This window comes from Arachis stenosperma, chromosome 9 (genome assembly GCF_014773155.1).
Source record: "Arachis stenosperma cultivar V10309 chromosome 9, arast.V10309.gnm1.PFL2, whole genome shotgun sequence".
NCBI classification, from domain to species: domain Eukaryota; kingdom Viridiplantae; phylum Streptophyta; class Magnoliopsida; order Fabales; family Fabaceae; genus Arachis; species Arachis stenosperma.
Window position 1 is genome coordinate 8382772 of NC_080385.1, and position 17519 is coordinate 8400290.

A 17519-nucleotide genomic window follows, 5' to 3' on the forward strand; every position below is an offset into this window, starting at 1 on the left:
GCTGTATTTTATTATTTTGGAATTTTTTTTAGACATTGAAATTTATATTTTCTAATATAATTAAACAATTTATGTTGTAAAAGGTTATTTTATTTTTCTTTTAAGATTTTAAGAGATTTCCATTTTGTATTCTCTAATACAATAAAATAATTTCAATTAATTTTATAAAAGATAATTTAATCTTTCTAAAATTTCATGATTATAGTCTATGTTTTGTACCTTAAATTTGATATTTAAAAATATCTTTGTCTTTTTAAATTAATCTTAAAAAGTATTTTAATCTCTTAAAATAAATCCTGCAAAAATTTTAGTATTTTTTAAGTCATATTCAGATTTTATTTTCTAATATAAATAATCATACTTAAACCTCAAGTATTATAGTCTTTTAAAATTAATCATAAAAAATTATTTTTGTTAGAGTTTTAAAGAAGATACTTTAATCATTACACTACAAGAGAAATGGTGATTACCATAGATTTAGCGTCGGACATTATCATTAGATTTATTGGCATTTACAACACTAAATTTGTTATTCACAAAATATTATTATTGGATTTATATTTTCAACCTTAAATCCAACAGTAACAAATGGCGCGGAAAAAAGTTTGGTGGGCACGCATTTTACCATCGAATTTAGGCGAGAAAAATCCGACTGTAAGATAAATAAATGAAACGCGCCGTTTTGGTCACAGACTATGCGTTCGACGATAAATCCACCAATAGAATTGACCCTAAATTCAGGAACTTGTTTCTACCATGAAGGAGCTTGTTTTCTTTATGTGAATTGCTATCTCTATTGTTCGCCACCATTCGTCAACTACGATGCTACTATATGTCTTCTTTCCTTGCTTCTTTCATTTTTTTGATATTGTTGGCATTTGCTAAATTCTAACCCCAGACTCCTCTAACCCCATTATCTATTGCCGCTGTCATCGTTGGTTATTTACTTAAGTATTCAAAAAATTAAACTTGAATAAAGTTTAACTAGATTAATCCTATAAATTTAATTATGTATCATTAACCGAATGGTTTGAGGTAGAAAGCGTGTATGAGGTGTTTAAATTTGGGGTAAAAGGTGAGAATATGGTATTTTGAGAAGATTGAGTATGAGAGTTGAGTGAAACTGAAACTTTAATAAACTTTAATCATAAGCTTTGATGTTGGAAATTATTTGTGAACTTTGAATTAAAAATTTTAAAATAATTATTATGGTAAATTATAAAATTTTAAATTTTGTTAGTTTAATCATTATTGAATTTACATCTTTAAAATTATATATTAAATTTTAATTTTTTAAAAAATTAAAATTAAAATTTATCGTCCGTTAAATCTGCTAGCAGTTATTAATTTAATTACTAATAAATAATATATTACCGTCAAATTTCACCGATTACAAATTTATATCCACTGCTAAATTCGTCAGTAATTAACGGTAGATAAAAAAATCTGCCACTAAATAATTACCGACGAGATTTATACCATCAGATTTATTCATCGCTAAATTTGACGGTTCCGAAAACTTTCTTATAGTGTTAAATAACTAAAAAGTTTTTTTTTCAATTTTAAAATTAACATGAAATTTGTAATTTCTAATTTCTTATACAATAAAATAATATGAATTAATTCTAAAATGATAGTATTTTGTAAATTAACCTTAAAAAATTGTTTTATTATTTAAAATCTTTTAATAAGTTTATTTTGCTCAACCTTAGTCTTTTTTATAAAAAAAAATATCAAAATGTTCATGTAATCATGTGTAATATAATTATACAATGTTTTACTCTAAAAAGGTAATTACTCTTTTTTAAGTAGTATTTTAGTAATTTTAAAAATGTTGCTTAAAGAATATTTTAATATTTTTAAAATAAATACTAAAAGTTATTTTAATTATTTAAAATGAACTTTGCGAATATTTTAATATTCTAGAAGTAGAATACAAGTCTTTCGAAATACAATTAAACAATATTAAGACAAAAGATTTTTAGTCTTTTTAATATTAATAATAAAATACTGTTTTTTTAGAATATTATAAAAAATTTAACGCTTTTAATAAATTTATTTAAGAGAATATTTAAGTATTTTTATAATTAATGTAAAGGATATATTAATATTAAAGAATATATAATATATTTTTACCACAATAAATTATTTCTGCGGATAATATAGTCCACATGTTAATTTATCATTAAACAATATATGTATTAAATCAATACGTATTTATTTGTTAATGTATAATAGTAATCAGCATTTATTTTTTAATATATCGTGGCAATCATTTTATTTGTTGTAAGAAATTTACAGCTGTCAAACACATTCAAATGAACCCAGAACCACACGTACCTCCGTCTTGGCTTGTCCATTGATCGGCTCCCATAATAAATAACAGCTGGCTAGCTTCCACGCTAACCATCAAACCACAGGAGGACAAGGCTGGTATTATTAACCTGGATTGTTGGGTGAAGGGAGCAACACGTCTAGTCTCCACAGTGTTCTACATAGAAAGACTTCCATATGAGAAACTATCCTGCCAATCTGAACCTTATGTTTATTTTATTATTAAATCGAACGCCTAATAGACAAGGTATAGCAGTGTTTCAATAAAGTGCAATGGAACATGTGAAAACTTTCCTATAGTTTATACTCTACTAGAGTGTGACCCTCCTACGCTAAGATTCATTGTAAAAGTTATTCTCCTTCCATGTATTATTTTTTGATATCATGCTCATTTTGAGAAGCCTAACAATTTTGTTTTGACAGATAAAAGTGGACTATGATCTGTGAACCATTTTCAGTGAATTCATTCACAACCACTGTTAAAAAGACACAATTTTGTAATGTTTGATGGAACAACTAAAACTCCAATTCTTGCTTGGTTATCATCAAAGGATAATCTCTGAATCCAAAATATTTAATATAGAACAAAGGTTACTTAAATTCTAACATGTAAATTGTAATACAAAGTAAAGTGTTGATTAAATAATTCCTAAAGCTAGATACATATGTACTTTCTAAATTATCTATCAAAAAGATTTTAAAATTAAAAGTTAGTCACAAAAATGACTAGTTTATAGTTCAAATAATTTTCATGTGTTTATTTATATTTTATTTATTATTTTATTATAAAACGGTTTTTTCAATTCAACCACAGTCAAACCAGTTGAACCTATGAACTAATGAACCAGTCGTTAAAACGGTTCAATGATCGATTCGGTTTTCAGAACCTTGGAAAAAAGAGAGTCCAAGAAAACTAAAAAAAAGTAAACCTTTTCACACACGAGGACTTTTATCAGTTTTATGCATTAGATTGAGGATAGAAAATATCCTTCTCTTGGATCAAGGAAAGGAGAAACTTTTAACATTCAATAAAATTTGACACATGGCAATCTAATAATTATCAAATATTTTGTTGTGAATCTAAACATTTGGTATTTAATTATAAAAAAAGTTAAATAATTAATATTTAATTTAAAAATATAAATCTAAATAAACTTTAAATATTAAGATTTATTATAAAAAATAAGTTAAAAAAAAAAGTAAGTATCAAATAATAGATATTATACAATTAGTCTGTTGTCATTCCTTTTGTCTTTTGAATTAAAAAAGATTTTTTTTTGTGGCATCTTAAGAATTATTTTGTTTTCTTGTAATGTGACCTTAAGATTAATGTAGAAAATGACAATTGTACATTGAACTTTTTAAAGTGTAACATTTCAAAAATTTAATGGAAGGTTAAGGTGAAATTATTACATTGATTTAGTAACCAATTTTTTATTAATCCAATTAGGTCCGGTTTTTCAAACTATGCTTTTTATAGTATAAAAATTTGGCACAGGAAAGAACAATAAGAAGCTCCAATCAAAGGCCAGAGCAAATGCTAGCAGAGAAAGTAGAGAAGCCTATGAAAATGACAAGTTTATCTAATTTCATTTGCCATGGGTTGCTAGTTCCCATTCTTTTACTATTAACTACACTTTTCAGCTCAACATGCAAGTGTGGCAACATAGTGAAGTACCTCCCTGGGTTTGAGGGACCCCTTCCTTTTGTGCTTGAAACTGGGTCAGTAACATTTGCCTATGGGCTATGGTTTCTTACTCTATGGAATTTTGCATTCATATATGATAATGATATTAATATATATTATCATATGTGTTGATATTAATCAGGTACGTAGGAGTGGGTGAAAATGATGATGTGCAGGCTTTCAACTACTTCATTGAGTCAGAGAACAATCCTAAGGTGGATCCTCTCATGCTGTGCTCACCGGTGGTCCTGGCTGCTCTGCTTTCTCTGCCCTTGTCTTTGAAATAGGTATATGCCTCGTCTACGATACACAAGTTGGTAAAATAAGAAAGTAAATAGTTAACTATCCTTAAATCATTTACCAACTTATGCACTTTCCAGAAGTCAAATCCTCACTAATTCTTTGTCCTATGATTGAATGAGTGTTGCAGGTCCAATTACACTTAAGATTGAGGAGTACAATGGGAGCCTGCCTAATTTGATCTTGAGGCCACACTCATGGACAAAAGTGCAGATCATAGCTATATATCTTGCCATTTTTTTTTTCCATTTCACCAAATCCTTTGAAAGCCTTGTTAGTTATTTACGGCTAATAATTATGACATCTCTTCCACTTGTGATAGGTAAGTAGCATTATATTTGTAGACTTGCCTGTAAATACAGGCTTCTTATATGCCACAACAGAATCTGCTTCTCACCGGATCGATTGGTCATCAGTTCACCAAACCTATCAATTTCTTAGGAAGGTATCCCCAAAACTCGTGTGTTTTTAGTTTTACAGCATATATTCACAAACAATTTCCTTTCTCTGGTTTCCTTTGAAATTGCTATATCAACAAGTTTAATAGAATATTATCAACTCATGATCATGTTTAAATGTTTGTAGTGGCTAATTGAGCATCCAAAATTTCTCACAAGTGAAGTTTACATTGGTGGTGATTCATACTCCGGCATTCCTATTCCTGTAATTACTCATGAAATTTCTCAAGGTACAAGCATCATCTATGTTTGTCTGGAAAGCTAAACTCTTATAGCATATGAAGTATGTTACCAGATTAATCATTCAACAAATTCCAATGTTTACAGGAAATGAAGGAATACAACCTATTATTATAGCAAGATGAAAGTGTAACAAGTATTCGAATTGAGGAATGCTAGACGACTGGTAGAACTTATTATTTTTAGCTTTTTTATTGAAATAAAAAAAAATATTATTTCCCTAAATACGCACGATTGAAAACGGTTTTTAAAATATGCAGCACGGTATCATGTGAAGCACACACGAAATGGATTAAGCCTCCATCTCAATACTGGCGCCCACGAAATAGTGCCATGCATGGCACAGAAAGCGTTGAACACCAATCTAACCTTGGCAGCAACGAAATGGGGCACCTCACCCGCGGCACACGAATTGAGTTGTTAAAATATTTCCAATAAGATCTAAGATCTTGCTCAATCAGAAGCCATTATTATTCCTCATGAAAAGGTCTTCTAACTTGCGCTGTTGCAAAGAACACTTTTTTTATAATTGTGAAATTATTAGCTTTCTAAAATCTAAATTATTCTCCCAATCATATTTGAATTTCTAAATTTCTTGAAAATTTTTATTGATCTAAAAGGAGAAATAATTAACGAGTATATTGTTTGATTTATCTAAATGCTTTGAAAATATTTAACGGATAATACATTTATGTATTTTTCTTGTTTAGAATTTAGATGAATATTTAAAAAGAAAATAAAAAGTATATATTTTCTTATTACAAAATTATCCATCATATTTAAAAAACTTGAAAAATTTTAATTTTATTCAAATTTTAAATATATAAACAAAATTCAATTAAAAATGAACCAAAGAAGACAATTCTCTAATCTCTACGAACAACACAGACAACAAATGAACCAAAGATGATATGAATTCACCATGCAACAAATCAATGATGAGAAAAGACTCTTCTCGGTTAAAATTCACATCCTCAATTAAAACTCCAATCACCTGAGATAGACTAAAGGGGAAAGAACCAATCAGGACAAAATTCGGAGAAGATGAAATTCTCAGAAAAAATAGATGCAAGGATAACATAAGAAGAAACGTCACAGTAAGCATGCCTTTACTAGAACCTGAATTCTTCAGAAACCAACTAAAATCCGCATTAGCCAGCCTGAAAAAATCCAAAATCAGTTCACGAATTCAAAATTATCCTTTGGACTAATATTTAATTATTTTTAGATGTGGACAACTCAAAGTTGTCTGAACAATTTTTACTGTATTAAAAAGGTACATCAGATCCACACATTTGTTACCTGTAATTAAAATTATTGGACAACTTTGAATATTGGTCAAATTGCATTAGTGTTTTCCTTAAGTTCATAGGCTATAACCTTATTATGATAAAAAAGATGGCCACATATGCACTTTAGCAGGTATAAACTAATGTTCCCGAGTAAAGAGGATGCATATAATTTCTAGCAACATACAGATACATATAAGAATGCAATAACACTTAAGAATAACAATAACACAATAACAGTTAAGAATGCAAAACAATAAACCTAAAGCCGAGTTCAACACGTTGAGAAACAAAGCCAACATATTTTTTCTTCTTTAATTTGTATGTGTGTGTGTGTGTGTTTTTTTTTTTTTCTACCAATCACAAGAAATTCAAACCAAATACTACTTCGTAACACGTGTTTACATTTTGGATGATTGTTACCCTAATGCAGCCATCTTCGCTCATCCTTTTTCGTTAAACCTCCCACACTGCAGCCAACCACCACACACACAGCCCTCTCAAGCATCCTCGTTCATTCATGTTGCAACACCTCAGTGCCCAACCATGACAAACAACTATCTAAAGAAGCTATCACTACGGGTTTATGAGAGGACATGGGGGGAAAGACTAGCAATAGAGATAGTAGCAGTATTACTAGCTAGAATCTGTTATTATTATTATAACCCTTTGTCCCTTTTTGGGCATGTAGTCATAACAGATTCTAGGGAGTTAGTTACATAGGTTGTTAAGTTTCTTGATTGAGTATGCTGATAGTGTGCTCTATATATATATATCAGTGCTCATCCACTCTTGTGATCACCTAAGTTCAATAATCAATATTCATTTACTCAGGCATACTCTCTATTTCCCTTCTCTTGCAATCTCATGCACGGTCATATTTCATAAACTATAGTTTTAATATAAAGGACAAAATACATATATCATATGTCATCTGTTAAAGAGCAAGGAGGTCTAATGCCCTTGAAAACTATGGGGAGCAAAGTGTATTAATCAAAGACCTCAAGGAGAGTTAAAGTAATTGTCCCTATACAATACTCTTTTTTACATTAAAATATTATAAATGTAGGTAACGCGCGCGGTACTTGAGTTCTTTCTTCCGAACAATCTTAACTCTTGGTGAGGAAAAAAACATGTAGCCGAAAAGATGTCTCTCTATAGGTTAATGAGGAAAAATTAATAATAATTGGATAATTAGAGACCAGAGAAACTCGAGTCTAACACATACAAACCTAGGAGAAATTGAATATTATTTACCCAATATTTTGCATTGTTATACTCCAATTGTATCAATAAACCTATATAAATCAATACCTTGGATCCTTATCCAATTTGATAGCTGATTTTCATAGCCTATGGATGGTTCTCCCATTCTGAATCAGGGATCCTCCTCCATTAGTTTCTCCCCTTTATCTCACTGCTCGTATTACGTGGCTAGCAAGGAGAAATAGCAAACTATCCTCTTACCAACTCCTCAGTCTGGTGCTTCCTAGTTCCTTCTCTCCCTCATCATCAGCCCAATTACTTCATTTGGCTCAGTCTCATTTGTACAGATACCTTGCTTTAGTTCTATCAATTAAATAAAAAAAAAACAAAAAATATCAACTCAATGAAATGGAAAAATTAGTTTTATAGACATGAAAAACGTATTATTGCCTTGGTTGCTCATATTACTAAGGGATAAGTATTGTTTTGATCCCTCACGTTGAGGGTCGGAATCGAATCCGTTCCCGATCTAATTTTCGATTTAGAATCATCCTTAACGTTTTTTTTCGTATTAAAATCGTCCTTTTTAATTTTTATTCCTAAATTACCCTTCCTTTTTAATAAAAATTAAAAAAAAAAAACAGTCCCCCTCCCCTTCCCACCCCACCTCACCTCACCCCCGGTCTCCCCCTCCCCGTCTCCCATTCCCGCCACCCCCACCCCACTCCCCGGTCTCCCCCACCCCCGATCTCCCCCTCCCCGTCTCCCCTTCCCCCCTCCCCCACCCTCCGGTCTCTCCTTCCCCCCTCCCCCACCCTCCGGTCTCCCCTTCCCACCACCATCCACCCCCGGTCTCCCCCTCCCTGTCTCCCATTCCCGCCACCCCCACCCCACTCCCCGGTCTCCCCACCCCTGGTCTCCCCCTCCTGTCTCCCTCCCCCCACCCCAACCGTGTTTTATTTTTTTTTATAATTTTTTAAATTTTATTAAAAAGGAAGGGTAGTTTAGGAATAAAAATTAAAAATGACGATTTTAATACGAAAAAAAAACATTAAGAATGATTCTAAATCGAAAATTAGATCGGGGACGGATTCGATTCCGACCCTCAACATGAAGGACCAAAACAATACTTATTCCTATTACTAATAATTAATATTTTTTTCTGTAATAACATTACAAAAACATAAATATTTTAAAACTACAGTAGTCTACTTTGTCCTAACACTTATGTATAGTACAAAAAAATTTATAAAATCAAATTACTTTTAAAAAAAAATGATAGGTTGACAAAAATCTTCAATTAAAAAAATTAATGTCTCTATAGATAAAAAATCAAATAATAAAATTTTTAGTTATTATTTTTATATAAAAATATCTAATTTTTTTATTAATTATTAATTTTAACATTCGTTATCTAAATTTTGAAATAATTTAATGTGTATACTTTTATATTTAATTAGGTGTTAAGTCTATTGCACAAATAAAAATAATTAATTTTTATACTTGCTACTTAAAAATAATATTTTTTCTCTGTATATATAAAAATATAATTAGATATTAGTATAAAAAATTATATTGATAGTTATAAAATTAACTCAAAATTAATTTTTTTTAACAATTGAATCTTGATTCTAACTTTTAATTATAACATTAGTATTCTCTCCAAATTATATGTAATAAATATTTGAAAAAAGAAAAATAAAAATATAAATTAAAAAGATAAGTGATAAAATTTAAAACTAAATAAAAAATAAAAAGATATATATAATAATAATATTTTTTATTTAAAATATATTATTTTCTTAATTTTGTTTTTTGTAGAACAGAAAGAGAAAAAATAGAGAATGAATGAAAAAGAGAGAAGGATAAAGATGAAAAATGAGAGTAATAGTTTATTAATTTTAGAAAAAAAATTTATTTTAATTGTAGTAAAAAAATATCGGATAACATATTTTGATTTGTTAAATTACTAATATAAAATATAAATTATATATAGAGTGAAAATGCTAGAGAGAAATAGAAAAATGGAGAGAGGTAGATGAAAGAATTTAGGAAGTGAATTTATTAATTTTGAAAAAAAATATTTTTTCTAAATTTTAACGAGTGCCATGTGACACATTTGATTATTAAATTAGATAGTAATATATGATACATAATATATGTATATTTTAATTTTAATTTTAATTTTAATTTTAATGCAATTAAAAATGTCATGTTGCACGTTTTGATTGTCAAATTCATAATTAGTCGTTGAAGAGATAGAATGATCGAAAAAATGAGAGAGATAGAGAAAGAAAAAGGGAGGAGAAGAGAACTCTTTAATTTTAAAAGAAAAAAATTTGATTTTAATTATAATGAGGGAGTAACATGTGACACATTTTTATCGTAAAATTAATAGAAATGAGAGAAAAATTCTTTAATTTTGGCAAAAAATATTTGATTTCAATTACAATGATTTTAATTACAATGAAAAAGTGACATGTAATACTTTTAATTATAAAATTAATAAAAAAATTATTAATTTTAGAAAGAGGTTTAATTTTAATTATAATAAAAAAATGATATATAACATTTTAATTGAAAAATTAATAATATATAATAAAAATAGATATAATAGATAAGAGTTCAGCAATAACACTCTGACAATAGGGTACTTTCTTAGAGATCAGTATGCTAGGTACGGTCACTTTGTAAGTTTTATTTTGTCTTAAGTGATATAGAAAAAGATTATTTTATCTTTGAACAGTGATAGAAGAAGAGAAAAAAATTTTAAATCAATCTATTTTATCACCGTATTTTTAAAAGAAAAAAAATATTTTTTAACATCAAATATATAGATACTACGAAGAGAAAAGGAAAAATAATTTTTTTTAGTTTTTTTAAATTAAAATTTGCAAATTTTAATTAAATTGAAATAAAAAAGTTAAAAACCTTATTTTTTATGTGACTTACTAAATATTAAATTTAAATATTCATATATATAACTATATTTTCTATAAAAAATTGAATATGATCATTTTTATTTTAATAATATCATTTAAAAAATACAAATATACAATATAAAAAATTATGTGTAAAATGACATTATCAAAAATAAAAAATATTATTATTTAATTTTTTATGCATTATTTAAATAAAAATATTATTACATATACTAAAATATTTTTTATGTATATATAGTGTATCAATATTTTAAAGAAATAATTTTTATACTTAATTTCATAAATTATGATAATATTGTTGATATAGTATGTCAATTATTTTTTTTAAATTACATATTGTAAATTGAAACAAACTAGTTTGATTTATGCATGTATGTTGTCCTATTAAATCTAATCAGCTGTTTTGATTATGCATGCATACTATCCTAGTAAATCTAAACAGACTGATTAGATTTACTAGGATAGCATGGATGCATGTATAAATCGAAACAAATAATTAGATTTACTATGATAACATGCAAATATGTATAAATCGAATCAAACTGTTTCGATTTATATAGAAAGCTAAATCTAGTTTATTCGTTTCGATTTACATAGAAATGTGATTTGGGTGATTAACATTATATTTTTTATTTTGGGTGATATACGTAATATTCGATAAATGCTGGTTTATTTATGTGAATTACCCTAAATTTTATAAGTTTTTGTGTGCTAAAATATCTAAAATAAGAATAATATTTCATTGAAATTATTGTAAAAAAAATTAATTTCTATTAGAAAAATAGCAAACTATCTCTAATAAAATAAAAAATAAAATCTTGTTTGTTTTTTTAATTGTAAATAATTTAATTCCTCAATAATATTATTTTTTTTTAAAATGAGAATTAATTTATACTTTATTTTACAACAGATTATTTTTTAAAATAAAAATCTTAATTTTTAAATTCGTATTATAAACAAGTAATTTATATTTATCGATATTACTTAATAATTTTATTGTACAGACTAAAGAATTAAGAAAAAAAATGAGTATTTCAAAAACACAAACTACAAAATTATGAAATAGCAAAGAAAATTACTCTTATTTTTACATGTTGTGTAAGCAAAATTATAGTAAAAGATATTCTAATAATAAATTTTAATAAAAAAATATTTATATTTGTATTTAAATAAAATAAAAAGTAAAAACTGATACAAATTGAAATCTAATTTTTTTATTTTAAATCAAATTTATTTGAAAAATTATGTTTTTTATAAATTTATAACTTTAAATTACACATTGTGATTTTAAAATAATTTATTTAATATATAACTTTTTAAGGTGGCACAGAAATTCAAACTTAAGAGTTTAAAATAACAAATAATTATAATAAAATAAAGTAAGAATACTAACTAAGTTTATGCAATTATGATTTTGAAAATAATTAAAGCATAACATTAGTTAAATTACTATTTAATTTGTAAAATAAATATAGTATAACAAATGTTTAGATATTATTATATGTTATTAGTTCAAACTCTAAAAATTTTAACTTTGAATTCATATCTCATATGTAGGATTATATGTTAAGTGTATCTATTCAAAATAAAAAATTTCAGTAATAATTTTATGGAGGATGATAAATTAAATGATGATTTATAATAAAACTTAAGAAATCATAATTGATTTGTTTTAAATTGATAAATTTATAAAAAATATCATTTTTATTGAATTTGAATTAAAATACAAAATTTAGATTTTTATTATATTTTATTTTTATATTTTATTTAAATTCAAATAGAAGTATATATTTTTTTATTGATATTTATATTTAAAGGTTATGAAAAATAAAATAAATGATTAATTTAAAAATATTTTAATATAATTAAAATCTCTTTTATGTGATTTTACGTACATAGTCTGTGAAATAGGCATGAATTTTTTTTTGTTTTTTAATTTTGCAGGAAATACTTAAGAAATATATTTTTTTAATTTATCAATATATCTCAACAAAATAAGACTATTGGTGAAATAAAATTACCCACAAAATTAATAATAATATGTATAGTAATAAATTTGTTCTTTTTAACACAAATTAAAAAATATTTTTTTTAAATAAAAACTCTTAATATGTCTGATATTCTAAAAAATTAAAAACTAATTTATCTAATTTTTTTTTGTTAAAAACTACTTTGTCCCGAAAAAATTTATTAAAAACCAATTAAAGCATTACTAAAAAATAAATTAACAAATTAAAGTCTTAAAATTAACGTTTTCTAATATAAGCCAATGTTGTTTTCTTATTGTGTTTTGCAAATTTTGAATATTTTATCAATTAAAAGTATTATTATTAATTATAAAACAATAAGAAATTGATAAATTGTTAATATGTGTGTATAGTGAATTGAGTAAGAATGCAAGATTAATGGAAATTAGATGAATATAAAATTTGTGATAAACATAATCGAAAATTGACTTAAATGGACAAAATTACGAAATTTTTTGTGTTTTTAGGAAAAAAAATTTTCAGTAATTTTTTTAAAAGGTAAAAATAATTTTATATTTAAATATTTTGTGTAAAAATATTTTATTCTCTTATAATTATGTTTGATACGTTAATATAAAAATATTTTTTATTTATAATATTAAAGTTAAAATATTTTTTAAGTTATTTTTAAAAATTATAAATTGTAATTAAAAAAATATTTTTAATTATTTTTATTGTTAAAATTTTGTCAAATATATTAAAAAATTTATTAAAAAATATTTTTTTAACAATTTAATTACAACCAAATAAATTTGGTGACCATTCAGATAAAGTCGCTTATTTCATCTTTTGCTAAAAATATTTTTATGTTGTGTTTTAATTGGTTTCTGTATAATTTATTCGGTGTTCCTTATCACATATTATTAAATTTCTCAAAATATTTTTTTTTCAAAAATAATAAAAATATTTAATTTGGATAAAACCAAAAAGATAATAGATTAACTATTAGATTTTTTAAAAAATTATTTATATAAAAAAATATATCACATTCATCAAAATATATATATATATATAAAACAAGTTGAAGCCTCTTAAAACTTTTACAAATAAAAAAATAATTAATTTATATCCGTACAATATATAAAATAACTATATTATTATTATATTATAGATTAAAATTTACTAATTTAATTTTTTTCATTTTTAATATAAGTATTAGAAATAAATAAAATTTTTATAACTAAATGTAGTGTAACAAAATATACATAATATTAATTAGTTCTTAAAAAATTATAAAAAATAGTTTCTTTCATTTTAGTAAAATAACTATTTATTAAAGTAGACAAATTAATTATTTTCTTCTCATATACAGTTTTTTTAAGACATTGGTTAAGATAATTAAAGTCACTATTTCATTAAATTTTTAATTTAAAGAGAAATCCTAGTTATTTTTGGTATAGAAATTTTGAATTTGAAAACATTGATAAAAATTATGTTGAATTTTGATTTATTTTATTCTCATTTAAATTAATTACTACATAAGTTAAAGTTCTGTTTTGAAGTTATATTCGAGCTTTAATCTGATTTTTAAAGTTTCAATTTACTTAGTTTGATTTTTTAACTTAGGTATCTGTGACTCATATTAGGGTTTTAAGTGTTTAGTTGAAAAAAATTAAGGTAAAAAAATATTCAATTGTCACATCAAATAGTCGCTAGAACATCTAATGTAGCAGTCGTTAGTCCATCTCAGCATATCGTTACCGATTTTTTGAGACTGTGACAGATCAGGAACCAACGTGAGTCATAACTATTAAGTTGGAAGACTAAATTGAGTAAATCGAAATTTTTAAAATTAGATTGAAATACGAACATAATTTCAGAGACCAATAAGTATTATCTCTTTGTTGACAATTAAGTTGTTTGAATGGTAATTAAGATCTAATAATGGTTTATAATAAAAAAAAGCATTCTTTTGCAACAATAAACCTATAGTAGTAGTTAGAGGTGTTCATAGATTAGATCATATCCATAAATTCACAGTATTTATCCTGATCTGTAATTTGTGGATATGATCTTATCTGTAAGATAATCGGATTAGATCGAACCGAATCCACACTCTAATTAGATAGAAGTAAATATGTTTAAAAAAGTAAAAAAAAAATTGACTTTTTTTATAAAAATAAAATTTTTTAATATTTTTTATTTTATGGATATATTTGATATCTGATCCAAACATGAAAAGTGCGAATATCGAATTTGATCTAATGAGTTTAGTACGGATTAGATCGAAATTTCAGCCATATCTGATCTGTGAACACCCCTAACAATAATAACTAAAAAATTATAATGATTATATTTTTAACTAAGAGGAAGTGCCAAAAATATACTAAATACAAGAACATTTAATCAAATATTAAAAAAAACTTTAATTTAAAACAGTTGGACTTTTTTTGCTTTTATATATATATATATATATATATATATATATATATATATATATATATATATATATATATATATAATAATAATAATATGATAATTTTTTTATATATCACACAAATATAAACGTTTTTTTTTCTGTGAGCCTAAGAAAGGTTTTGTAAGTCCCTAACATTGTTATCGATTTTTGTAGTGTTAGCCCTCATATTATCAATTTGATTCATATATAATTCAGATGATAAATTATTTGGTGACATGCTTCCTTTTCTACTGTGACATACTTGTTTATTATTATTATTATTATTATTATTATTATTATTATTATTATTATGTATATTAAAAAATAATAGGCCAAATTATTGCCATAACATAATAGAAGTATAGAAATTTATCATTCTTCTCTAATGGAAGAAACAAAATTCTTTTCAATAGTTTATTTAACGTCTAGTAGAATAAAAATAAATTTTATTAGAATAAATTTTAGTACGAGTTTAATATTTTTATTCATCATAAAGCATTTATAGAATTATTTGTAGATAAATTTTAGAAAAAAGAAAAAAAGCATAATTTTTAATTTTATTTTTAAATAAACTTTATTTTTAATTTTAAAATAAATTTTATTTTTATTTTTTAATAATACTAATTTTTTACCTATATAATTATTCAATTATTTTTTAATTATATATAAATAAATTACTCTTAATAAGACTTTTGTGTTATTCAATTATTTTTTAAAAAAAAATTAATTATTAAAATAATTAAACTTTTCACAACAAAAATAATAAAAAATGATGAACGAGAAAAATTAACCATCATAATAATTTTTTGTATTTTTATTCATATTTTAATTATAAATATAAATATAATTTGATTATATTATTTATGAAATGTGACTATAGATGTAGATAAAATTTAGTTATATTACTTATATATAGTTTTATTATATTGTATTATTTATAAAGTTAAATTATAATTATGACAATAGAATTGTTCTGATATTTTTATATGTGTGACTGATTAGTGGTGTTAAAACATTACTCTTAATTATAAATAAGGTTTATAATTTAAAAAATCAAAGAGTCAATTAAAAATATACGAAAAAGATGATGTTAAAATATTCTAATTCTTTAAAATAAAAATATTCGAAATTTAATTAAAAATTATTTAAAATTTAAACTCAATAAAAATTTATATTCAATGTGTTTTGTATTAAATATATTTAATAACCTATTATATCATATTGGCTGAAATTAGCTTTTATAATGTTAATTTTCTAATAACACTTTATTAGAAAAAATCATTTTTTAGAAATTTTTAAAAGCTAATTAATATTATATATATTTTATTGCACTATATCTTGTTATAAAAAAATTTATTTATTTCTAATGTTTATATTAAAATTGAAAACAAAATTTAAATTAATAAATTTTAATCTATAATATAATTATAATATAGTAATTATTTTATTACTTTTATATATTGTATGAATATAAATTAATTATTTTTTTATTTGTCAAAATTTTAAAAGCTTGTTATATATATATATATATATATATATATATATATATATATAGAGAGATATATATATATATATTGATGAATGTGATATATTTTTTTATATAAATAATTTTTAAAAAAAATCTAATAGTTAATTTATTACTTTTTTAGTTTTAGTTTAAATTAAATATTTTTTTATTATTTGTAAAAAAAAAAATTTTTTGAAAATTTTAATAATATATAATAAAAAACACCGAATAAATTATACAGAAACCAATTAAAATATAACATAAAAACATCTTTAAAAAGAGATAAAATAGATGTCTTTAACTGAATGGTTCATAAATTTTACATCACTAACCAAGTCAACAAAACTGACTTTTATTTTGACATAAGCCAATCCACATCATCACAACGTACTGGACATTATAGACTTCTTCCATACCCACGAACTTGACAATAGAAAAACAGGTTAACGCTCCACCATGCACCCATTTACCTCATCTTCACAACATTCCTCTCTCCCATAATCTCATCCCTTCATATATTTTATATTATATCTTAATGGTTCACAGCCATGGCACACTGAACTTCCAACATAGTACAATACCTCACCTGAAACGCTTCCTATAAATAAAACCAAGGTCCAAGGGGATATATATCCCCCCTCAAATCTCTAAAGTCAAAGGCAACAGTCCTAGAGAACAAGACAAAGGCAACAGTGCTAGAGAACAAGACAACTCGTCAACGTGCTTTGTAATAATTTTCAGCCAAAACAAACCAAATTATTAAAGTAATTCCCTCAACATTTCCAAAGTATTTCCATTTTGTCCATCTAATTAAATTGTCAACCATTATTCAGCTCTCTCTTTCCAAATTTGACCCTGTCCTATCCACACACCATTGCCACTTAGGGGTGGCATTGGGGCGGGTAGGGACGGATTTTTGCCCTACCCAACCCCGCCGTCCTGTTTTGCATATACTACCCGCCCCCATCACTACCCGCGGGTAGTAAATAACAGAACCCGAACCCGCCCCTGCGGGTACCCGCCCCACCCCGACCCGCCCCTGTAACAATTAAATATTTTAATTTTTACCTATTCATATATAAATTAAGACAAAAATTTAAAATTCATAGATAAATTAAAATATAAACATAA

The 17519-nt window shown here is 24.8% G+C and overlaps 1 protein-coding gene across 1 annotated transcript; it reads left to right on the forward strand.

The window, feature by feature from the left end:
• Positions 1-3904: 3904 nt before the first annotated feature.
• Positions 3905-5144, forward strand: LOC130949000 (serine carboxypeptidase-like 18). Its single transcript, XM_057877843.1, has 7 exons — positions 3905-4056; positions 4164-4253; positions 4309-4334; positions 4452-4528; positions 4644-4766; positions 4907-5009; positions 5107-5144. Exons 1-7 carry the CDS (start codon positions 3905-3907, stop codon positions 5142-5144), a joined length of 609 nt encoding a protein of 202 aa, XP_057733826.1.
• Positions 5145-17519: the final 12375 nt, after the last annotated feature.

What these genes read in the sequence shown, in the direction of transcription:
- LOC130949000 (XM_057877843.1), top strand. Translation starts at nt 3,905, where the DNA reads ATGACAAGTTTATCTAATTTCATTTGCCATGGGTTGCTAGTTCCCATT. An exon ending in CCTTTTGTGCTTGAAACTGG is followed by an intron (nt 4,057 to 4,163) that starts GTCAGTAACATT and finishes GATATTAATCAG; the next exon opens with GTACGTAGGAGTGGGTGAAA. An exon ending in GCCTCGTCTACGATACACAA is followed by an intron (nt 4,335 to 4,451) that starts GTTGGTAAAATA and finishes TGAGTGTTGCAG; the next exon opens with GTCCAATTACACTTAAGATT.